This window comes from Aquila chrysaetos, chromosome 17 (assembly GCF_900496995.4).
Source record: "Aquila chrysaetos chrysaetos chromosome 17, bAquChr1.4, whole genome shotgun sequence".
Taxonomy (NCBI): Eukaryota; Metazoa; Chordata; class Aves; order Accipitriformes; family Accipitridae; genus Aquila; species Aquila chrysaetos.
The window spans coordinates 21,693,570-21,718,621 of NC_044020.1; the positions used below are offsets into that span (position 1 = coordinate 21,693,570).

The 25,052-nt window shown below is 49.7% G+C and overlaps 1 protein-coding gene across 7 annotated transcripts; it reads left to right on the forward strand.

Moving 5' to 3' along the window:
- The first annotated feature begins 5,698 nt into the window (after positions 1–5,698).
- On the forward strand, positions 5,699–25,012 carry PHC1 (polyhomeotic homolog 1). Of its 7 annotated transcripts, XM_030040744.2 has the most exons (16): positions 6,008–6,467; positions 6,560–6,620; positions 9,689–9,845; positions 10,469–10,579; positions 11,940–12,017; positions 12,779–12,928; positions 13,886–14,041; positions 15,151–15,649; positions 15,955–16,715; positions 18,933–19,080; positions 19,190–19,398; positions 20,003–20,117; positions 20,711–20,819; positions 21,496–21,646; positions 22,257–22,488; positions 22,817–25,012. In XM_030040744.2, the coding sequence occupies exons 3-16, from the start codon at positions 9,732–9,734 to the stop codon at positions 22,969–22,971; spliced, it is 2,988 nt and encodes a 995-aa protein (XP_029896604.1). In that variant the 5' UTR covers positions 6,008–6,467; positions 6,560–6,620; positions 9,689–9,731; the 3' UTR covers positions 22,972–25,012. The 7 variants fall into 7 exon arrangements, with proteins under 7 accessions (XP_029896606.1, XP_029896607.1, XP_029896604.1 ...); XM_030040746.2 differs by lacking the exons at positions 6,008–6,467; positions 6,560–6,620 and adding an exon at positions 5,699–5,776 and having other exon boundaries at positions 9,687–9,845; XM_030040747.2 differs by lacking the exons at positions 6,008–6,467; positions 6,560–6,620 and adding an exon at positions 5,725–5,781.
- The last annotated feature ends 40 nt before the right edge of the window (positions 25,013–25,052 follow it).

Genomic DNA, 25,052 nt, shown 5'->3' on the forward strand with positions numbered 1-25,052 from the left:
GTAGGGCCCTTAAAAGGAGGAGGACTGTAAGCACATGAGATGGCCCCAAATGGATTCTGACCTTGTTAGGGTGCTATTATAAAAAATAAATGGCATACTTAAAATCTCTACATGAAGAAGACAGTTTGTACATCGAACATGTAGGGATCCACTGAAGCATTGATAAATCATAAAAGTTTGATGTGTATGGCTTATTTGGGCCTTTGTGGTTATCTGCCAGTACTGTGCAAATAGGACTGAAAGACTACACTGCTTCTAGTGGGTGCAGAAGAGATCAGTTTCCTAGGCTTTCACAGAGCCTCTGCAATGGTTGTATGGAAAACTGAAAGGAGCCCTCATCCTCAGAGAAGTCAGGACACAGGACAAATGAGTTGTCTGTTGTCACTCAGTCGCAAATTCTCCTGGAAGCTTGGACCCATGCCTTCTCTCCTGACTCATGCATATTAGTGTACGCTCAACTAACATGCTCCAGTTTGGAGAAAGAGCAATAGTTTGTGAATCTGCCTTCCTTATTTCTCTGACTTTTTGCCCTCCAAACAGGAAAGAAATACAAAACTGCAGAGCTGTCGTTTGGAATTGTGAAGCTTGTTACTGCGGACTGTTGACAATATACAGTCTCAGGTTTATTCCAAGGGTTTTTTTCTCCTTTTTGAGGTAAACAGTGACCTAGATTTTTCTCATGTAGCTGAAGGACAGTAAGACTTTTAAAATAGCTACTACTGAGAACCATGTGAGACTCCATGGATCCATCTCCTGATCTGTACTGTCTCTGTGCACGGTAAGCATACCTGCAGACTCACATGTGATGGCTTGCTAATAAGTTAGTTTTCTACCAAGCTCAAATAGCTAAATCAAGGTGTTTGTACCAACCCACAGTTAAATCCAAGACACGCAATAGATGAATAAGTAATTTTTAAAGCGTGCTTGGATTTCTTTTGTTAACGTGGTTTGTTTCAAGTTAAGGATAGAGGCCCTGGAATGTGGCTTACCTTTGACATTCAAAGAGGCTTCTTTCCCGAGAAAAGTCTAAAACTTGTGACTTCTTGTGTTGTACAGTTTGCCGCAGGGTGGGCTTATTCCCACATTCTGTCTTACGTTGATAAGCAATGTAGTTGATACTGTCTTGGTGGGCAGGCCCAGTAACATTTGGAAGTAGACTGATATGAATCAGCTTTTGCTTGTTGACCTGGTTTTCTTTTCATATGCAGGTCACATCTTAAAGGTGGTGGTGAGGAGAAGGGTGCCTTCAGGGTACTGCAGGTAACTGACCCCTGGTGCTGGCTCTCCAGACACAGACAAAGCATTCTCATCTTCCCTTTATGTGTTCCAATTTCCCACTCCCTGCAGGGAGCAGAAAGGTGGTTTGGCAGGCACTGACCTGTTTTTCTGAGGGATGGGAAACAAAGATGAGCAGACCCGTGGCTGCAGCCTCTCTACTTTCTCAACTTGCAGAAGCCTTGTACTGGTAGGAAGCGCAGATCCACACTAGGATCAGTCATGCAGGAAACAACGTGTAGGGCAGGGGTATGGGAGAGGTGGTGGTATATAAAGACTTGTCTGAAATGCGGGGCTGGAGAGGCCAGAGGAAGACTTAGAAACTAGCACAGTCAGATGAGCTTTTGCTCAGAGACGGGACAGAATGGCAATTAGGCCCTGGCGTTGCTATGATCATCTCCTGTCCAGCTTCTTCCTTCTGGAGATGGTGATGGGCCAGACCGGCCAGGGCTAGCAGGAGGTTGCTGAAGAGATCCAGTGATGCGGTGAGGCTGTGGATGGGCTCGTGTCTACGTGTGGGAAGGTGGGGGGTACCATAAGCAGAGATCTGGGCAGCCTGTAAGAAGTACTTTGCAGTAACTGCAATGTAGACTTATCCCACTTGTATGTCCCAGTAAACTGGGAATAATGTCAACCTTGGAGGCTTGGAGGTCAGTCTGAATCAGATTTCTGGCTCCCCTCGCACCTCCATGGTCTAGATCAAAGGATTAGCTCTTGGCGGCTGGGGCTGAATACATTACAAGCTGCCATGTTTTCTGACAGTATGTATGAAAACTCCAGTCTTCCCCACCACAAGAGAAAGGGTTTTCCTTCTGAGGTACCTGAAGGTGATGGTCTCACCTCCAGACTGAAGTGAGTAAATGAGTGTGGGAGAGGGAAAGGTGGCAAATGCACATACCTAGGCTAGATGTCTATTTGTATGCTTGCACTATATGAATCTGTACGGCACAGTATGCAGACTCATCCTTATGCTAAGCAGTGCTGTTTACTCACCTGCGTATGAGGTTCATTGGCTACCACTTTCTTCCTGATAAATTAGAAAAAACGGTGAACTCAGAAGGTGCACTTTTCCTGCAGGGCCACTGAGTGTCACCATTGCTCCGTGACTTGCTCTGCAAGATGCCATTTCTCCAGCAAAACTCCCTTGCTAAAATGGGTTGGAATGGGGGGGAAGTCATTGGAATGAAAATGGGCTGCTTCTTGCTGAGAAGCCCAGAGCTGGGAAGATCTGCACCTAAAATGCAAGCAAGCGATGCTACCTATGAAACGAATCCTGGCTTATATTCAGACATAGCGCTTGACAGGTTTCCAGCCAGACACTATAAGCCAGTCTCACAAGTTGTAGCATGAGCCTGGGTGACAACAATTATGGGATGGAACAAGTGCTTCATCAAGAGACACTAAAAGGGCCGGGATTCCACCATTTGGTAAGCAGAATGAGCAGAATTTGGTGAGCAGATGAGGGACTGAGATTTACAAAAATAATGAAGGTGGTGGATAATAAAGTGAATGGAAAACTGTTCTTCAGCAAATCTTTCCATGGCAGACTGGGGGCATCTGACAAAACTAGCTGGTAATCAAAACGAACAAAAAAGGTACTTTACACTACAAGAACCTACTGCTACAGGAGTTACAGGAGCCCATAATATCAGCAGGTTCAAAAAGCTCATAGACAAACTAATGGAAAACCAGTCTATACCAAAGGGAACAGGTTGTGATGTCTCCTCCACCTTCCCTACTACCATGCTTGGATGTGGGAGTAGAACAAGGGGAATGGACTGCAGATATTGGCCAGGTGCACCTGCTTTCCCTGAGAAGTATTAAGGGCAGCTGAATCTGGTGGACTGAAAGATCCTAAGGCTTCTTCCTTCCCATGGAGATGGGTGGGAAATTCTTACTTCTCTTTCACATCCCACCAGTAGCAGGGTGGTGCACAAGTTCGCAATAAACACGCACACACAAGTTAATGCTGATGGGAGACAGTACCTCAAAGACACCCATATAAACACAGAGTGTCAGTAGCCTGATCCTGTTCCTAAGGACCAGCACTCAGAAACGTGCCTTCATGGGTCTCTTGGGATTCTGCCCCCGCCCCAGACCTTTCATCCTACCCGCTGGCTAGACAGACCCAAGTTTGTTACTGGATCATGCACACATGCACACAACAGAGAGCACAATCACACAAGGAAATAATTCAAATAAATTATTATGAATATAGTACAGACTCTGGTGATCAGGTGCAAAACTTGTCCAGACAAACATACTGATTGCATTTGACCAGCTTAGTTTATCCCCCTCTTCTCTCCATTTTCCCATGCTTGTTCATCTGTGATCCACCTTGATTCCTCCATTTCCCTGCCTGTGATTCCTACCCCAAACATACCTGTGTGGTCTTGTAAATCCTCTAATTCTCTTTATCGATTCCAACATCTTCCCTGCCCCGCCCCCCCCTCCCGCCAAGCACCCCCCAGTAAATCCTAAAGCCTCTTTATTGCAGTAGTTCCCCTTCGTTTGCATAGATTCCAGAGAGTTTCCTCCCTTGAATCCACTTCAGTGGGTTTTGCAACAGGGACAAATGGCTGAGTCGTTCCTCCAGTCCTTGGGGGTTTTAGAAGTGGTTGATTCACAGGGATTACTTTGACTGGGTTCCCCGCCTTGTCATTGTTCCTTTGATCACTATCTGACTTTTTATTTTGAATAGCCTTAAATATCTCCTATAGCTTTTTTTTCCTTTTTTTTTTTTAAGACAATCAGCCAGACAGTTTTTTTTTAATTCATATGAATTAAAAAAGAATCCCCAGCATTTAGGGCAGGTACGTTTGGTTAACAGCCCAAACACCCTCCTGTACGGTGTGTTCTGCTGCTTTTCAGGCAGCAGCAAATGTCATTCTGTGATTCCAAGTCAAGGGGACTGGATCTCCTGTGAATTGACAGTCCAGCACTTTCATTACTGAGCCAGATGCAATGTTCTTGCAACGGGAAGCTCAAACACGTCATTTGCAGGAGCATGTACGATGCTTATAGCCTCAGCAGTGCTTGAGCTTCTGCACCTTGTACGTGGAGATGGAGCACGATTCGTTTCTGCTTGTTTTTTGCTTTTTCCCAACCCTCCTTGGTGCATAAGCCATCATCCTCAAAGGAAACTCACCAGCTCTCATCAAGACGAGCCACTGGTCTGACCCGACCGGGCATGTCTCGTTATTGTAGAAACAGTCATGCTGACTACAACACTTTTGTTTAAAACGAGTAAGTTTACCCTCTTACGACCACTCTTGCCCTAAGCCAGGCAACTGACAGAAGAACTGAAGTTCTTTGAGAGTAATCAGGGGAAGCAAGGCCCAAGTGCCTGCAGAGCGCAGCTTCTCAAAGTTGCCAGCAAGCTCTGGCACCGTGGTTTCTTTCCCTGGTTTATGCAGGTTTCCCCTGTGCACCCCTACATGCGCCCTACGTGACCTGGGCAGAAAACCTCCCAGTCACCGTTACTACCGCTGCGTCCTGTTTGTTCATCAGAGCTTGTTCCAGGCACCAAGACAAACATTTTACGACCTACAGGAAAACTACGAGTGTTTAACAAGGTGAACCAGTCTCCGGAAGGGCCGATCGTGACGCGTGTCCCGGTACAGAGGACGTCCGCTCTGGACGGCGAAGCGCGCTCTGCGCCCGCCGCGCAGCCAGGCTGCGGTGCCGGTCAAGACCTTGACGCCTTGGTCCCCTTCCCCGGGGGGGAGGCCGCGGCCGATGTACTGAGCGCCCCTTCCCCCGGCAGGGCCGGGTGGGTGAGCGGGGTGGGCCCTGGAGGCCCCCCCCGTCCCGGTCCCGGTCCCGAACCCGCGTCCCTCCGGGCCGCGCGGCTGCCGTCACCAGGGCAACGGCAAGCGGCGCTAGGGGGAGGGGGTCACGTGCCCGGAAGCGCCTCGAGGGAGGAAGTGACGGAGCGGCGGGGAGCCCCAGAGGCCAAGATTTAAAAAAAAAAAAAAAAAAAAAAAAAAAAAAAAAGGAGGGGGCGGAACCGGCCGGGGCGCGGCGCGCGCGCGTGGGCCCCGCCCCTGCCGCCCCGCGCCAGGCCCCCCCCGCCCCGCCCCGCCCTCCCCTCTCCCCGCCCCCTCGGCCCTCCCCCCCCCCCCCCCCCCCCCCCCGCTCCGGGGCTGCACTGCCAGAGGCCGCGGCCGGGCCGGGCCCGCCGGGAGCCGCCGCGAGGTAACGCCCCCGGCCCCGCCCTCCCCCCCCAACAACGGGGCCCCCGGGCACCGCCCCGCCCCGCCCCGCCCGGCCGGGGCCCGGCCTGGCTGCCCGCGCGCGGGGGGCGTGTCAGGCGGCGGCGGCGGCGGCCGCGGGGCTCCGGTAACGCCGGCAGCGCGGGCCCCTCGGGCGGGCGCGGGGGCTCCCGGCGGGGCGGGCGAGGAGGAAGAGGAGGAGGAGGAGGAGGGCGGTGGCGGCGAGGGCGGCGGCGTTGGCGTTGCTGCGGGAGCGGAGCGGGGCAGTGCCGCGCCGCGGCGGCTGCTGCAGGTGAGGCCGGGCCCGGGGAGCGGGTCGGCCGCGGCGGGGAGAGTTCCCCGGGGACCCGGGGCGGGCTGGAAGTTGACAGCGGCGGCGGAGCAGCCATTGTCTGCCCGGCCCGGCCCCCGGAGGCAGCGGCCGGGAACAACTCCCCCCCCCCCCCCCCTCCCGCCTCCCCTCCGCCCCGCTCCCGCCTCCCGGGCAGCCGCCGCCGCTTCCCCCGCCGCCCGCCGCCGGTGGCCGGGCGTTAAAGACGCGCCTTTCCCGATCTCCCCGCGGCGAGCATCCTGCGGCGGATCCCCGCCTCCCGCCGCGGCGGGGCTGCCCGCACGGTACCTACGTGCGGCGGGCAGGGCGGCCGCACGCTCGCCGTCGGCTTAACTTTGCCGCCGGAGTTGCCGGGGTGGGGAGCCGGCGGCGCGGGGGTCCCCCGCAGTGCCGGACGGTGGCACCGACCGCTGCTGCTGCTTCCAGAGCATCCCGGAGCAGAGTTCAACGTGTCCCCGGCAGTTTCACGCCTCTTGCTTGCGTAGCTCGGAGACGGTGCTGTGGAAAACTGCAGGAGCAGAGCGAGGAGCGTGCTGCAGTCCCGGTTGCTCGTTTTTCTTCCCCAAAGCTGCCGGCCAGCCTGTGCCAATCGTACCCGTTCGCTTGAGTCGGTTTCTCAAGGGTGAAGCCACAAAACCAGTTGTAAGGTTAGAAAATGTTCTGCACCGGCAGTGACGTGCCGGGGGGAATGGATGGGGTGGGAGGGTGAGTGAGTAAAACTTTTCTGCCTCCTCCATAGTGCCCGGCGACCGGAGGAGACGTTTGGTCGGACTCTCCTGCTCTTCTTGCGCTTGAGAAAGGTCGGGAACTTGCAGACGGGGCCACCTGTGATGTTGTTGGTGCGCGCTGAGATCAGCAGCGTGGGTTAGGCTCCGGGCTGGCCCGTGTTCTCAGGCTCGGGCTGCTCCGGGAGCTGGTTTTCTCCCTTCCTTTCTGCTGTGCTGTCATCCCTGCCGTGGTGTTAATAGGCCTTTGTATCCTCCGTGTCTGCTTTTGAGGGGTGCAGTTCTAGCTGTTGTTCAAAGGTTAATTTCCAGTAATGGCCACAGCGTTACCTTGGGCGGTTTGGATTGGTTTGTTTGGGTTTGTTTGTTTGTTTTTTTACATTTGCGAGGTGAGTTGGTTAACTCAATCTTTTGGAAAACCCATGGTTTAATCGTTCATAGTAGGTTATCCGTCTCATGGAGCAGCTAGCTGAATCAGGTGATCTGATAGCCGGGTGATCACTAGATCTTTGTAAGAGGAGGGTGCTGGAAGATGCCCTCGGAGGAGGGGAGAGGGTGTAGTCCGAGCTATTTTGTGCGGGAATAGCCTGTGTTTGGATCGGATTACGCTAACATGGAGCTGCATCCTTAGATGAACTTGCCTGGGGAAATACTGCGCCTTTTCACTTTTGTGTTTGGAAAGGGTTTTGCTGGATAACCCTGCTTGCTGTGAGTGACTTAAAATTCTTACCACCCTTCCGCAAAGGGAGAGAGTACACTTCTCTATCCATGCCCCCCAAAGGTCTTTTGGCTACACAGAGACCAAAATTTTTTGATGCCTCTCATCCCAGAGGTGTTTCGGTAGGATTCTGTTTGTGCTAGGACCCGATTTTAAGATCTCGATCAATGTGGAACTCGCAGAAATACTGGAAATCTTAAGAATCGATGATGCTGTTTACTGAGGAAGCACAGATTGGTGGAGCGGAGCACCAAGTCAGAAGCCAGGTTTCTCCTTCTGGTGCAGCTGTTGAGGATAAGGGTATGTGCTATAGCTCAGCTGAACCTTAGTTACCTTTTTCTCTCTCACTGGACTTGTGGCATCACAAGTGAGCTAATTCAACTCACTGATCTGGCAGAAAATGATGTTTAGGGCAGCTTTTCTGCAAAGTTAACAAGCTGATCTAGTGAGCACCAGAAGCGAGGTAAATGCTGGGAGGAACCTGCATGGGGGGACGTTGAAGGTGGGTGAGGGCACAGAAATTGTCTCCTAATGGTAGCTGAGCTACTAGATAACTTGCTGTAATACCTGTAGCTTCGCTCTGACTTGCATTTTAACCCCATCTGAAGTACTTAATTTACCTACCATAGTTATTTTCTTTCAGAAAGTCTGTATTCTCTCCCTTCTCAATTTATTTATTTTCAGGCTTCATTTACTTTTTGTGGAGCTGCCCCCTGGGGAAGATCTTTAAGGCAATTGCCTTCTCCAGAGCTTTTATATTCTAGAGAGGCTTATTGACCAACTCTTTCTAGCTGTAATAGAGTTGTGCCTGAAGACAGTAATGGCCAGTTAGGAGGGGGTGCCTCTCAGTTGAGAAGATGACTGCAGGGCACAATTACCGACAGCCAAAGGCAGTGTTGGATTAGCAGGGAGATGCCTGGGCAGGACTTGAGGGCAGAGGCAAAGATGCACGGGAAAGATGGGACTGGAGCAGCAGCAAGCTGCTTGTCAATTATAGAATTTTCCAGAATTTGAAGAGCAGGTTTGGAGCAGCAGTTCCCTGATTTAGCCAGCCATCCTCTGCAGTGGTAATGCTGTTGCCATACTTTAAAGTCATCTGCTGCCCTTAACACCATTCCAGAATTTAAAAAGTTGTCTGGTTGAGACTATTGTTGCACCTTCTTTTCTGCTGCACCGGTCTGTTTGTTTACGCACCTGGAAAAAGTTGTGTTTGGTTAAGGCTGTGAAGCTTGAAATCTCTGGATTTGGAAAGGTCTAGATACAGTGGCTGTGCTGGTGCTGTGGGATCCTGGAAGCCTAGGGGTCTCATTTAGCACTCTCTCAGATACGTTGCAGGGGAGCCAGCTGGTGTTTTGGAAACAAACAGGCTGTCAGTGATACTGAGACTATCAGAAGTTTTTTTTTTTTTTTTTTTAATCTTACATGGAATGATATGCTTCTAAAAAGTAATTTTTGCAGTGGAATTTGTTGAATAATCAGTTTTGCTCTTTCCCTTTTCTGACTCTAACCCCGTTACTCCCTGTGTAGCCCATGTTCCTTGCTGCAGGGAAGTCCCTGATCATCCCAATGCGTTACTCTTCTGCTAAGGACTGTCTTCAGTCTCGCTTCTCTTCCTCTTGGCTGATGAAAGCCTACTCCAGTCCTTTCTCAGTCCTGTGGTTCACTGCAACTCATCCTTCTGCTCTGGCTCTGCATGACCTCTTTAGCAGCTTTCCCCTCACAAGAGTTGCCAGTGAACCCTTCATCCACTCCGCTTCTGACTCTGTTCCTCCTGAAAGCAACTTGCCACCACAAATACCAGCTTCCAGTCTAATGTTCAAGTTACACGATCTGTCAGGAACAAGAAGTAGCTGGAAAGGTCCATGTGATGAGAGAAAGAAAGAAACAGTCGAGGGCTGGGGGCTAAACTGGGAGAAGGAGGGACTGAGTTGGTATATCTGCAAGCAGGGCAGCGGAGTTGTGGGATAATTATACCTCTTGTGCAACTGGAGGAAGAGAGGATCAGAAGTTGCCAAGTGCAGTGGGAGACTGGAAGCACAGTGCAGTTCGCCTCGCTTCACTAGCCTCTCTTGAAGGAGAGGTGATCAGGTCTGTAACCAAATGATTGTCTGAATGAGCTGCAGCTGCTCCTTCACTCTGCTGCCTTTTTAAGAGTTCAGGATGCTGTAGCTTCCAACTGGGGCATGGCAATAAAAACATGAGAATGTGTGCGTTACATTTCTGACTGTGGTAATAAAAGATTTAAACCACAAGTATAATTTCTGGGTGATTTCAGAACCCTGGCATCCCCGGTCCCCTGTGATGTAGCAAAGCTGTGCAAGGAGCCTGGTGCTGGGATATTCCAGTAAAAAAAGCGAGGTAATGCAGTGAAATATGGTTTGGTTCTTTCTCTAGCCTGACTTAGTTTCCAATTCTCTCGATGTAGGTCTGGAGTCCCTCTCAGCCTGAGCTCCTGGGATCCTGTCACCATGGAGACCGAAAGTGAGCAGAACTCCAGCTCCACCAGCGGGAGCTCCAGTTCTGGAGGAAGCACCCGTCCTCAGATATCGCAGATGTCTCTCTATGAGCGACAGGCAGTACAGGTGAGACGCGGTTATGTTCTGGGGTGGCGTGTGCATCAGTGGAAGGTGGTGGTGAGCCCTTTCGTGTTCCTCTGAGTTGTCGTGCGTCAAGGTGGGAGCATGCTCGAAGGGCTGTCATGTTTTCAGATTTAGAAATTCTTGTGCTAGGCCCAATGTTTGGTTCCTGTAGCCTGATACTGTGCTTCATGTTTTATAGGTTACTCCTCTGGGGTCCAGCCTCTTAGATTTAATCCGTACTGTGATCCAATAGATTGATTTTAGCATGCTGTTCTAGAGCAAGTCATTCAGTTTATCATCCCAGTTCCTCTCTACAGTGTATATCCTCCATATACATACTATACTGGAACACTTGTCTGCCTGCTTGAGCACACACATCGCCAAATTCCTGGAGTTTATGAAAGTCTTGCAAGTGTGCTTCCCGCTGTCCTTGAATACACCTGTGATTCAGTCAGTTAGCAAATTTGTAGCTGTACTATGTATTTTGATGTGCTAATCTAGTGACTTTGCTTTTTTCATGGGGTCTAGGGATGGTCTCATGGCTGTTATTTATTTCTTCATTGCTCTCTCTAATCACATTTCAAGGGCACGCTATTTTTGACAATTGGGTTTTCCTCTTTCTCTAGGCCCTGCAGGCACTCCAGAGACAGCCCAATGCAGCCCAGTACTTTCATCAGTTTATGCTCCAGCAGCAGCTTAACAGTGCCCAGCTTCACAGCCTGGCTGCTGTCCAGCAGGTGAGTTACCAAGCGGGAGAAGGAGAGGAACTGGATCGTTCTCTGGGGAAGATCTAGAGATTCTCTCTTTATACAGTGGCTTGTGCACCAAGGTTGTCCTGATCCATCATGAGACAATGAGTCCCTAAACACGTTGTTTAAAGCTAATACAAACAGCTAGTAAACTGGAAGCCTGATGCAAAGATTCACTTGGTTTTCAGGGACAGAGCAGGGGAAGATAAAATTTAGCATCCCCATCAGGAAACTTGCACTTCAGAGGCCTATGACTAGCCCCTGCACCTTCTTTAAATAAAAGATGGGCGCTTAAATCGGCAGTAGATGCAGCAGTGTTTAAAAACTGTATTAAAGTGAAGCATGGATTGTTACTTGTCTGAGAATAAACATGGTCTTGTGTGCCTGAAATTTCAGGTGGTATCCTCTGAATTTTCTGTCTTGAAACTTAGTAGCCCATGTTTTCTTTACCAGTTACTAGCAAGAGGGATCTGGGGTAGATCTTGTCCAGCCAGGAGGGTGTTTCTTTAACTGAGATATGTTTATACAAATTGAGATATTTTATGATGAGTGATTGTTGAGTGATATTTTTTTTTCTTTAGCAACTTTGCTCACCTACCAGACTTTATCATCAGTTGAAGATGGATTATGTGTGATGAGAATACAGTTCTGTCTGTGTAACAATAGCTCTGTCAGGAGCTGTGCTCCTTGGCTGTTAGTCCAGGATTTACTTGTTCTCAAAATCCCTACCTGCAGTTTTATAGCATAGAGGGAATAGAATCCTCTCACCAGTTTCACACAAATCTTAGTTATAAAACTAACTAAACTCATACAGTGGAATTCCCATGGGATCATGGGGGGTGGGGTGGAAATCTGCCGATATTTACATTCCTCCACGAACCATACATGCTGTAATCTGAAATTTTTTACTTGGAGTGCTATCATTGCGTTGTTAGTAAACTGCCTGACTAGCCCAGCAAATTGCTAATATTGTGGGGAACATCTGGGTGTTAACAGTGGATTGCAGCATCAGGATGAGGGTTGCAGCGTGTAGCGTGACAAGCTGGGGCAACAGTAGGGTATGTACCCACGGGTGGAAGGACTGGAGGTCATGCACTGTAAGGGTCTGTTGTCCACTGCCTTGGGTAGTATATAGGGCTGAACTGGTTGGGGAAGAGGAATTACCTTCCTGAGTTGCTGCACCTGATTTGTAGGGCACGGCAGAGATTTGTAGTGGTTAGGTTGTGCTCCTGTTCTCAGGAGTGGGAGAAGATGATGATGGGACTAGGTGTTCCGACAAAGCCAAAGATTTGGGCTGGATTGAAAAGTTTGTTCCAGATACTCACTTCTGTTTCAATCCCTCTTGCAGGCTACAATTGCAGCCAGCAGGCAGGCCAGCTCCCCCAACACCAGCACCCCGCAACAGACCACCACCACCCAGGCCTCTGTAAGTAACTGCTCCCTCACACACATAGCAAAGCCTCCCTCCCACCCCCCGCCTTTTTCTTTCTCTTCTTTGTCTTTTAGGAAGGCAGTCAGCCAGGGAAACACAGCTTCTAAGAATGCTGGGAATCCACAAGATGCAGACAACTTTGAGGATTTGGGGTGCTATCATTATTGGGGGGGGTTGAGACCAGAGACCAGAGAAGGTTTCTGAGTGGGAGAGGCCTCTTAGCTGGAAAGGTAGACACTGATCTCTCTTTGCTGAGGCTTTGGGGATATGTTGTCATGGATTAGAAAAGGATCAGGAGTTCTGAGAAGGAGTTGTGAGCAGCTTGAAATGGAATGCATTTTTTTTCTTGGGCAGAGTTTGTTGAATGAGAGGAAGTCTGGTTTTGTAGCGAGTATTGAGGAACTGGGATTTGTTCAGAGAGTAGGTGAGTTGGTAGGGTGGAGATTACTTTGTGGGTTTTTTTCCTTGACTTGAGAGGCTGGAGAAAATGATGTATTTCTTTTGGATCTCTTACTGCAGTTGCATGCTAACAGCGATATTCGGGCTCAGCATACAAATGAGGTTAGCATCCAGGGCTTTGGCTAGTTTAGATTGCATAGCCTCTAAGACAAGAACTTTTTTCTTCTTGGTCCCCTGTGGGATACAGGGAAAAACTGTAAAATGTCTGTTCTGGCTGTACCCCAGTAAGTGAATTTGTACTTCTTTCTTTGCCTCTGTCTCTTCATATATCGTTTGGGCCTTTTCTCTGTTTTAAGATCAACCTAGCCACCACATCAGCTGCTCAGCTGATCAGTCGGTCACAGAGCGTGAGTTCCCCCAGCGCCACAACCCTGACACAGTCTGTGCTCCTTGGGAATACCACCTCACCGCCTCTCAACCAGTCACAGGCCCAGATGTATCTCCGGGTAAGAGATGTGTACGCAAAATGTGTCTTGACCATAAGCCCCGCTTCGTAGCCACTTCAGTGTTTCACTGCTTGGGATTACCAACACCTTTGGACTAACTGTAGCTTTAAGGATGAGGCACTATATTTTAAATTCAGATGGGGAAGCTCTTGTCCCTGAAACCATGAGTTTGACTCTGGGCTCAGCTTTTGAGGGTAGATGAGCTTTGTATTGTGTGGCTCAGGTGAGATCATTAAGAACCATATTTGTCTCTGCTCTGCATAGATGTTAAAGATCCCATGGCACTTCTCACTAGAGTGTAAATGTGAAATATATGTCCTAGACTTGAATATAGCTCACAGAAAAAAAGCTACTCATCTGTTCCAGCATTGAACCAGAAATATGGTGAATTACTCTCTCCTACCACTGCTGAGCTCAGGGACATAAGTCAGAACTCAAGGAAGTCTAGAAACATAAATCAACATGAACAAATATGGCATCCTTCTAATCACTTTGAAGTGCTGCTAAATAGAAAACATTAGGCTTGACTATATAGTCAGGCTGTGGTTTGGTTACCTACCTGAAAAATATTTTCTGTGTCTCAGTGGACTTTAGATACAGATTGCAATGCCCTTCTTTTCCAGCAACGCCTGTGTTGGATGTATGTCTTTTACCACTGTTTCTCTACCAGTCCCAGATATACATCTGAAAATTCAATGATACCCCAGTCTTTAGCCAGCCTTGGGCAGTCTGTGGGAGTTGGCCCAGGCCCATGTTTGATAGAAGAGTGCTTGTTTCCATAAGGAAACTGTTCCCAGTTTCCTGCTCCCGAGGGTTATGTTCAGCGTTACAGTTTTGCAGTGTGTGACATTGCAGCCCAGTGTTGCTTTGTAACTTGTTTGCTTGTGGTTCGCTGTCTTTCTTTCTCTCTGTCCCTCCGTTCCTTTCACTCCACGTCACCTAACCCTCCCTCAACAGCCCCAGCTGGGGAACCTGTTGCAGGTAAACCGGACCTTGGGCCGCAATGTGCCTCTTGCCTCCCAACTCATCCTGATGCCCAACGGGGCTGTGGCCGCTGTCCAGCAGGAGGTACCACCCACTCAGTCTCCTGGGGTCCATGCAGACACAGACCAGGTCAGTGACACCCCCTCCCACAGTCCTCCCCTTCCCCTGCTCTCCATCACCCCACACTCTGCTCTTTGTCTCCAGCCATCCCTCTATAGCAGGTTAGCTCTATTTTATCCCCAACCTGTGTCCCTGTGCAGGCAGGAGATTCTGTTCTCTCTTGCCACCGTTTTTTCATGTTTGCTTTTTGCCTCCAGAGATTGGATTAATTTCTGCTTAAAATTTCTGGGGTGAGCCCCATGCTGGATCAATCCCATCTTCACAGTTTCTCAGTTGTCCTTGTGTGAAAAGAATCATTGAGTTCTATGTCCAGTTTTCAGTCACTCTGCAATGAAGACTCTTTGCCAGCGGTAGTATTCCTTCACCCAGTTGGTTTGTTGTTGTAAAGATGCCAAAGACCGAACAGGCCACAAGGTCTTAGCTCCTGCATTCGTCTATAAGTAATTCTCCAGGTCAGGGAGCTGCCATGGCTTCCCATTTTCCTTGTCCTATCCCAGTCATTCTTGGGATTTCCAGTTACTTCATATTTTTCTCGTCTAGAGCACTTTCTCTGAAGGAAAGTCAGCCATGATCTGACACTGCATTTGGAGGAGGAGTAAATACAGAGGATGGCAGCACCAAAATGCAGAGGAACTGCTGAAATCAGAAGGGCTGCAGGCCATGAGTAGATCTGTGAGCCTGCTGAGTGGAAAGCCCTGCACAGGGGGAAGGAGGCAGGTGGCACAAAAATTGAAAAGGAATGAAGACTGGTCTTTAAAGGGGTATCTCAGTGCTTTTAGAGCTGTGCTAAACTGGGTCCTACCGGTGCAAAGGCACGGCAGGCAGGTCCGAAGGCTGTCCCATGCCTCGGAGAATGGCGGTGTCAGCACGTGCTGTTCAGAAAGTGCCACAAGATCTTTAACTTCCATCAGAGATGGGGCAGGAGGGAGTTCAGGATAACGTGTTTCCTGGGGAGGAGCACGCCTGAGCTTTGCCCTGCAGCGTTAGCCAGCTCCGCACGTGAGACTTGAACTTAGCCTGCATCCCAGTAGAGCCTGTTGCTTAGGCGTTCTCTGCCAAACTTCCAGCAAGTAACGTACATAAAACGAACGGATTCTGTTTTGTATATGCGTTTGTAGGTGCAGAACTTGGCTGTGAGGAGCCAGCAGAGCTCGGCCGCTAACGCCCAGCTCCAAGGCTCCGCTCAGAAGGCAGCTCTGCCAGGAAGCTCCCAGGCTTCGGGCTTACCGCAGGCCACCAGCACGGGCCAGACCTTGGCAGTGGCCCAGGCCTCCTCCGGCAGCGCGGGCCAGTCCCTCAACTTGAGCCAGGGGTCAGCAGGCAGCAACGGTGTCTCCGGAGGGGTGGTGGCAAGTGGTGGGAGCCAGACCTCAACGGGATTGAGCCAGACCTCCTCGGCAGGCACCGCTGCCAGTTGCCAAAGGAAAGGCACGGGGGTGGTTCAGCCATTACCGGTAGCAGCTGCCCAGGCCGTGACCGTCAGCCAGGGAAGCCAGACGGAGACAGAGAATGCAGCCACAAAGAAGGGCGAAACGGACAGTGGCGGGCAGCAAACGGTGGGCATGAACCTGACCAGGACTGCTACACCAGCACCCAGCCAGACGTTGATCAGCTCAGGTAAGCGCAGACCTGTTCCTTCTCTTCGAGCCCACTGGGCTTTCGCAAGAGTGCCGTTGGTTTTCCAGCACGCGTCCCAGCCTCTGGGCTCCCGGGGGGCTTGTCTCTGGGGATTATCCCTCTCTAAATCAACTTCTCTTGCTAATAGTCCCTCACGTCCTCTGCCAGTGAGCTGTCAGTCATTTTGGTGCTTAATGACTCAAACCAGAGCAGCGGCTGCCTGCCTTGTTTTTGTTGTTGTTGTTCCCAGCTGCACTGTTGCTAACTTTTGCGCTCTCCTCTTTTCCCACTCTGTGCTTGTACAGCCACCTATACACAGATCCAGCCACACTCGCTGATCCAGCAGCAGCAGCAGATCCACCTGCAGAAGCAGGTGGTGATCCAGCAGCAGATCGCCATTCATCACCAGCAGCAGTTCCAGCACCGCCAGTCCCAGCTCCTCCACACAGCCACCCACCTCCAGCTGGCCCAACAGCAGCAACAGCAGCAAGCACCATCTCTGACCCAACAGCAGCAGCAAGCTCAACCTCCGCAGCAGCAGGTTCCACCTCAAAACCAGCAGCAGGCTCAGACCCTCGTGGTGCAGCCTATGTTGCAGTCCCAGCCACAGCCTGTGCAGCTCCAGCAGGACAGTTCTTGCCAGCCAGCCACCAAGTCACCTGTTCCAATACAGTCAAAATCTCTGGTCACCCCCATCAAACCACCTCAGCTTGGGCCTGCCAAAATGTCAGCAGCCCAGCAGCCTCCACCACACATCCCAGTACAGGTGGTGGGTACTCGGCAGCAGGGCTCAGGCCAAGCCCAAGCACTGGGTTTGGCTCAGATCGCTGCAGCTGTGCCGACATCCCGGGGAATGCCAGCTGTGGTCCAGCCTGTTTCCCAAGCCCATGCTGCTTCCCCGTCATCATCTACAGCTCCACCATCCTCACAGGAAGCTCCTCCTCTCACCACAGGGGTGAATTTGGCACAAGTTCAAGGCACAGCCCACATGGTGAAGAGCCCAGCCTCCTCTCCAGTTGTGGCTCAGATGCCAGCAGCATTCTACATGCAGTCTGTCCAGTTGCCAGTAAGTGATACCATTGAGAAGGAGAATAGCATATGGATTCTCTTTGTTCATTCCTAGGACACCAATCGCAGTCCAGGCCCAGGTCAGTGGGATGGGATGGGTAAAGGGTTTGGGTAAAGGGATGTGGAGACTTTTTCCTCTCAAAAACACTAATTCCAATCCAACCCTTGGGGCTACTGACTACAAGCATTTCTCTTCCACATTATCATTCAAAGGCTTGCATGAAGTAAATAGGTGAGACTCAGACCCTGCCCCATATGGGGTAGGTGTCCACATCACATACTAAATATCACATTTAACAATGTGGTGCCTGGCTGCTGGGTGACCACCAAGCTGCTCTATCGCTCCCCCTTCACAACAGGACAGGGGGAGAAAAATACAATGAAAAGCTCGTGGGTCGCGATAAGAGCAGGGAGATCACTTACCAATTACTGTCACAGGCAAAACAAACTCAATTTATGGAAATTAATTTAAGTTATTGCCAATTAATCAGAGTAGGATAATGACAAATAAGAACAAATCTAAAAAACACCCTGCTCCAATTCTTCACAGGCTGAATGTCACTCCTGACTCCTCTACCTCCTCCCCCTGAGCAGTGCAGGAGGATGGGGAATGAGGGTTGTGGTCAGTTCATAATGTTTTGTCTCTGCTGATGCTTCCTCCTCATGCTTTTCCCTTGCTGCAGTGTGGGATCCCTCCCACGGGATACAGTCCTTCACCAACTTCTCCAACATGAGTCCTTCCCACAGGCTGCAGTTCTCCACGAACTGCTCCAGCGTGGGCCCTTTCCATGGGCTGCAGTCCTTCAGGCACAGACTGCTCCAGCGTGGGTCCCCCCTGGGGTCACAAGTCCTGCCAGCAAACCTGCTCCAGCATGGGCTCCTCTCTGCAGGGCCACAGGTCCTGCCAGGAGCCTGCTCCAGTGTGGGCTGGCTCTCCATGAGGTCACAGCTTCCTTCAGGGTACATCTACCTGCTCCGGCGCGGGGTCCTCCCCGGGCTGCAGGTGGAGATCTGCTCCACCGTGGACCTCCATGGGCCGCAGGGGGACAGCCTGCCTCACCATGGTCTTCATCACCACGGGCTGCAGGGGAATCTCTGCTCCGGCGCCTGGAGCACCTCCTCCCCTCCTTCTGCACTGACCTGGGGTCTGCAGTTGTCTGTCTCACATATTCTTACTTCTCTTTCGCAGCTGCTGTTGCACAGTATTTTTTACCCTTTCTTAAATATATTATCACAGAGGTGCTGCCAACATCGCTGATGGGCTCGGCCTTGGCCAGTGGCAGGTCCGTCTTGGAGCTGGCTGGAACTGGCTCTGTCTGACATGGGGGAAGCTTCTGGTGTCTTCTCACAGAAGTCACCCCTGCAGCCCCCCTGCTACCAAAACCTTGCCACACAAACCCAATACAAACAATAACTGGCCTCTTTGTTGTCTCTCTCAGGAGACAGATGAGGGCTCAGTGGCCCATGGAGACCGAACCCCCCCTCTCCTCACTAGGTATGGATACCTCTGGGTCAGAGACCCCTTGGTGTGTGGTACCAGCTACTGACTCTAGGCCTCAGAGGATCCCCTAGCAACAGGCTATGCAGAGGAGAACAAAGATGGCTCATGTTCCATGGGCCTTGGCCATGCTGCTGTGACTTGTCCAGCTAGGGCCTGCCTAACTCCCTGGGACAACAGCACTTTGCCAGCTCAGATATCCTTAGCCAGTTCCTGCGACTGTTTCTAAACTCTGGCTCCTTCTTCAGGAAGGTGTCACAGGATTTGTCTGATTTTTAGAGTGGCAGGACAATTTGCTCTCATCCAACATGTGTCCCCTACTCTTTGACTGTCCGTCATTGAAACTGATCTGATTTAGCCAAAAGCCTGTTTGGAAGCTGCTGGGTGACTGCCATTCCATTTCTTTCTTCCTGGAATAATCCTTTGAGGTTCTCACAGTGACTTGGTATTCTATCAATGTATCAACGTGAAATGGGACACCAGATCCTGGTCATAATGGTATGGCAGTGAGTCTGCTGAAGTTTTGCTCCCTGCTAGGCAAATGCTCTGAAGTAGAGGTATGTACTGTGAGGGAGCTAGAGGCATCTCCAGGAGAAGGAATCAGGCTGGAAATGAAATACGATGGAGAAGGATGCATCTTACTTTTGCCTTCTATCTGTCTTGTTCTTTGGTTTGGAGCTCTTCTCTCCGCTTACGTGTTCGTCTTTATTCACACAGGGCAAGTCTCAGACCTTAGCGGTAAAGCGGAAGGCAGAGTCAGAGGAGGAGAAGGAGGAGTCGCCCAGTGTCACTGCACTGCTGCCTGCCAGGTCCTCTCCTGTGACAGACAGCCCCAAAAACATGGAGGAGAAGAGTGGCCTTGGAGGTGAGGTACACAGGAGAGCTCTGCTTGTGTGTGCTAATGATCTGATCTCGTATTCCATTTGAAGTAGATGGAGCAAAGGTAACTGACTCTTGTGCTGTTAACTTTCCAGATAAATCTGATTCTGCTGCCATTGCAACCTCAAATACCCCCTCAAGTGAAGGAGCATCAGTCACCCCCACCTCTGCTCCCACCCCAAACCTGGCAATGGTGTCACGTCAGATGGGAGACTCCAAACCCCCCCAAGCCATCGTCAAGCCCCAGATCCTCACACACATCATTGAAGGCTTTGTCATCCAGGAGGGAGCAGAGCCCTTTCCGGTAGGGATTCTCCGCTGCGGGAGAAGGAGGTGTAGCGCTGTCTTGGGAGGGTGGTGGGCTTCCGTCTTTGAGACAGGAGTTTCTTTCCCCATATTCCAACTCAGCATTTTAGCCTGAGACACAGACAGTGAAGAGGAAGGGAAATGGGGGAGGTCTCATGCACGAAGCAAGGCATTAAGTGGTGGCATTAAAGAGGATGGGTTGGAAGGAGTAAAACAAGTATGATGGGAACTGTTTTCACCAGTAGTCCCCAAAGCAATAATTTATGCAGGAATTGTAAGAAGGTCCTTCTCTCTGATTTTTAGTAGGGAAGGATGCGTTGTATTTTGAACAAGCAGCAAGTGAAGTTAAAGCAAATAAGGGGAAATGCAGTTACATGGAATTGCAGGATATTCAAGGCAGATAGTACTTGGTGATCTTTGAATGAACTGCCAAGCCTGTGAGCCAGGAGGGAGTAATAACTTTGTTCAGCATCTCTCCTTCCCTAGTAGGCAGAGGGAGTCTTCTGAGCTGTAATAAGGTATGAACAGCACATACCTTGCAGAGGGCGGTGGACACAGAGAATCCTTTACTGATGGGCCCAACTCTTTCTCTTCCTGTCCAGGTGGGTTGTTCTCAGCTGCTGAAAGAATCTGAGAAACCGCTGCAGGGAGAGGCTCCTTCTGGGCAGAGTGAAAACCTGTCCAGCAATTCTCCGGGAGGGGACAGTGCTTCTATGGGTGAGTTTTAGCACCAGGAGGCCTAGCTAGTGTTACTGAAAGTTTCTGCTCTTTGATACTGTATTACTAACTTTATACCTTATGAACTTGTATCTCTTCCTGCCTTCCTGCTAACTTCTTAGAGACTCAAGCTATGGACCTAGGATCTCCTTTTCTTGAGTGCCAGAAGACAATACTTTGTTGTTGATATGATCTAACACACCCTGTGTCAGTAGTAAGCAGGAGAATCTGAATGGCACTTGTCTCTAATGAATCTGAAGGCTGCAAAGGATGTGTGGACACAGGAGAGAGTGCAGTGATGGAGATTTCCCCTGCAGCCTTGTAGGATATGAGGGATATGCTGTTTTTTGCTTGTTCAGTGAAATGGTACTGACAAGGAGAAATAAACTGCTCTGTTCAGTATCCTGGGGTCCTAATTAGCGGAGCTTCTGCCTCTCTTTCCCCAGTTTCTTCACCAGGCTAACTGCTTAGTATATGCAGTAGAGAATAGTGCTTGGAATCTGTCTGCTCAGAAGAAGAGTAGTGGAATGGGGAATCATTGTGTGTGATCTGCTTCAGTTCAGATCAACTGGTGTGCATCTCTATCTCACTAGAGCTTGATAAGAAGGCAAACTTGCTGAAGTGTGAATACTGTGGGAAGTATGCCCCAGCAACCCAGTTCCGTGGTTCCAAGAGGTTCTGTTCCATGACCTGTGCTAAAAGGTAATAATAGCAAGATATAATCTTCCTTTCCTCTGACTGTACATTCTCTCAAACTGAGCATGTGCCCCTTCTCCAGGTAGTGTACAACACTTCAGTACATCTGAACCTCCCTCCATGGGATGCACTGGCCACACAGATCCTTTAGGACTCTAAATGATTTGTGAATGCTTCTAGGTGTGGAGAGATGAATGTCGTGTTGAGTGCAAACGGGATTTCTGACTTGCTCAGAAAATGAAGTGAGAAGAGGGAAGTTCTGGGGCTCCAAAGAACCTCTCTTCAGTCAAATGTACATTTGACTGACTAAACGAACGCGTACTAGTAGCTGTCTGCTGCATTGGCACTAGACAAAGACACAAGGGAGCATTGGGGAAGAAACCTGGGGAGAAGTTAGACTAGTCATTTCTGCTTCCTGTTGATAGGAGAGTGCTTGTTATGGGTCTTTTTTCCCTTAGGGGAATGACTTAATTGACCCTTCAGATGTTAGATCAAGACTCTGGTGTCCAAATATTGCTTGTGTCAGAAGTCTGGACTGGTTCCTTCCAAGGGGAAGTCTTAGAAGGAGGAGGAACAGAACTTGATGGTAAAGAGGAGTTTTATCCCCATCTAGAGCAAGGAGAAGCAGTAGGTTTAGATAGTTGCTGTTTCCTAACTGCTGCTCTGCTTCTACTTACTTGAGGTACAATGTCAGCTGCAGCCATCAGTTTCGGCTGCAGAGGAAGAAGATGAAGGAATTCCAGGAAGCTAACTATGCTCGTGTGCGCCGACGGGGACCACGGCGCAGCAGCTCTGAAATTGCTCGAACAAAGATCCAGGGCAAGCGCCACAGGGTAAGGACATAGTCCTGTCTGCCTCTGTCAAGGCAGGTCTCAGTGTAACGGTTGTCACTGCTGGATGTACCACTTTCTCACAGTGGATGTAGTTGTGCAGGACGTGCCAAGTGCACACCGACACAGTTGTTACACAAGGCACAGTGAGCTGTTCTCATTGCTCATTGACTGCAGAAAGTGTATTCGCATTTGTATTTGTTCTGTTCACTCTCTGTTTGCTCCCGCCTATGTCTTGGAGGTCTCAGTGAGTGAGATCAGCTGACAGCCTTGGTAGAAAACAATCCACTTTTCCCGTTTGATTAGCATTCTTCCACATGAATGATTTGAATCAGATTATAGAAGAATCGGATGAGCTTCAGCACTGATGTGAGGAAGAGGAATGGGAGAGATGTGGGGGAGGATGGGGAGAAGGAGGAGGAAGGGAGGCAAGAGTAGTCTCCCCTTTCTGGTATCAGGGAGCTCTTATGTCAGCTGCCCCTGGACCAACGGTCTGGGACTCATCTGACTGTTGAGTCAACTTCTGCTGTTCCCAATGTCTTGTTTTGCACCTAGTAATTGTGAATTTCTTACAAAACACCTTTCGTTTTCTTTCTTTCCTATGGGCTTGTAGGGCCAGGAAGATTCAAGTCGAGGCTCTGATAACTCCAGCTATGATGAAGCTTTGTCCCCTACATCTCCAGGACCCTTGTCAGTAAGGGCCAGTCATGGAGAGAGGGACCTGGCAAACTCTAGCATGGCCCCACCTACCCCAGATCTACATGGCATCAACCCCGTCTTCCTGTCCAGCAATCCCAGTCGTTGGAGTGTGGAGGAAGTGTATGAGTTCATTGCATCACTGCAAGGTGAAGTTAAGGTCCTCTCTTGCACTCCTGTGATCCAGTAGCATGGGGAAATTTGTTGGCTCTCTTTCTCTAAAGAAAGTGGTGTCCGTGGTGCCTGGTGCTTTTATTGTACTTCTGTACGTGTTTCTGAATTGGAGCAGGTTATACAGATGGGTGACTTGTACTTCTCAAGTAGCCTGTGTCCTTGGGCAGACTGTGGAGTAGAGTGGGGAGGTGGGAGGTGGTTAGATTTCTAGCTTGCTTTCTGTACCTGCCAGAGGCCCAGAGTGGGAACGAGGGGAGTGCCCATGGCACATCTGTTTCTCAGTGCTGTTTTTTGGTTTCACAGGGTGCCAGGAGATTGCTGAGGAGTTTCGGTCACAGGAAATTGATGGCCAGGCCCTGTTGCTTCTGAAGGAGGAACACCTCATGAGTGCCATGAACATCAAGCTGGGACCAGCTCTCAAGATCTGTGCCAAGATCAATGTCCTCAAGGAGACCTAACAGCTCTGAAGCCAGAGGTCTCACTTTTGCTCTGACCCCAGGGCAGCTGCCAGCTTTGGAGCATCCTGCTGGGGCAGGGAAGAATGGGACAGTCCCCTGTGGTCTTGCATTCAAGAAGAATGAGAAGGAATTTAACTGATTGAAACTGCCATGCACAAGCCCATGTCTTGGTCTCTTAATGGTGCTACAAGGGGGAGGAAAACTCCCACCTGGGGCCTTGAAACATCTTTCCTTCTTCCTGATTTTGAATATGCCTCTCCCGTATACCCCATAAAGATGTGAAGGGGACCTCTTTCTGTCTTAGCAGACTTCTGAAAGGGAACTGCCTTCGCCCCTTTTTGCTACAGCAGGTCTGCTAGATATTAGTTTTGAATCTCACTGTGCCAGAACTTGAGGCATAGGAAGAGCCGGCCCCACATGGACTTTGGGAGCAGCTGTGCTTGGGGCATTTAGGAAGGGGAACTAGCAAATTCCAAGTGACAGAGGGGGACAAACCAGGAATTTGAGCAAAAGGGGCTGCTGCTGTTCCACTCTTAAAAAAAAATACCTAGGCTGCTCACGAACAGGGTTTAATAGCCATTCCAGCATGCATACCAAACTTGAAGGCCCATGGCAAAAGGAGCTGCCTTAGCTTTACTATCTCCTGTAGAGATGCGGAATGAAGACAAAGTGTTGCGGCAGCTATTCACTCCAGATGCTCCTCTCTGAACCAGTCAGAGGAGGATTTATCCTGAGTACTTATGACAAGGTGATGGGAAAATCAGTGGGATGGGGGATTGTCTTGCATTAGGGAACCCTGCAGCACTAGGTTTGTCTCCCTATTGTGCTAGGGCATAATTTACAGATCCAAAGCAGTCTCCAGAAGCGCCAAGGCTCTTCATAAAATGGGCTGAGGTTTTGGTTTTGGGTTTTTTGTGTTCTCTTATCAGTTTGTATTATTTTTGTGTCTATCGTCATTATCCTCAGGAGAGCTTATGGGACAAAGTTTAAGCTGGCAGAATTGTTATTGCCTGCCTCAGGCTTTTTTTTTTTTTTTGTGTAAAACAAATATTTCTTTTCCTCAGTTAAAAAAACCAAACAACCAAAACACACCCTCCAACAACTGAATGCTAATCTTTGAATGCTACTTCTCCTTTCTAAGGGGTAGCATTCTGTTATAGGCTGAGTCTCTCCCTTTCAGCCTCTCCAGGTCTGGGTTTTTTTGTAAGCATCAAATGTGGTATTCTGAAGTTTTGTAACCAGATTGCCAAAGGTGAAAACCTGGGCAGAATTCTGCTCTTCCAGAAGCACCTCTGCTTCAAACAAACAGGGGAAAAAAACCTGAAGAAATTACACAAAGCATGAAGAGGTAAGTGCCCCCTAGAGCCAAATACCTGAATGCAAAATGATTTTATAAACCATGTGTCTCAGCTTTTCTGTTTTCAGAAGTTTCATGTGAATATTTGAGTGAAACATTAAGATCGATCTGGGTGGAAAGCACCTACTGTTGCAGGAAAGCTGCAGTGGCATGGGAGGAGGCCTAAATGGCATAGGTAGGAAAACATTAGAGATCTTGGAATGGGCTTTTTATTGACCCATGTTAGAAAAAGAGAGGAGGGAAAGTGCTTAGAAGATGGATAAAACATGTCAGCAGCTTCCTAGTCTTAACTGTACTGTTGAATCTCACTTTAATGGCATCCTTGTTCCTGCGAGAGAAGACTTCTGAGGCTTCTTGAATGAAAACAGGCCCAAAGGAAGCTGCCCGTGCTTGCACCCTGATAACACTATTTGGTCTGATGTAATTTGGGGCAGAGAAGGGAGACGTTAGAATCTCTAACAGCAATCAGCAGAGGAAGGCCCATAAACCATTTTATCCTTAGCAGGGCAGGGTGTGATAAAACTCCTGTTTAGTTTGATGCTTGGCAGGGTAGGCGGGCAGCTAGCCTGCCTACGTTATACTAGCTACTTCTGAGGACCGAATTTTATTTCAGTCAAATGGGAAGGCTTCACTTCTTCATTTCATGTTCAATGTTCTTAATAAAAAAAAAATGCTTGTTCAGGCTTTGCAGGTCTGGCTGCTTTTTAACCCCCCTCCCCAACCT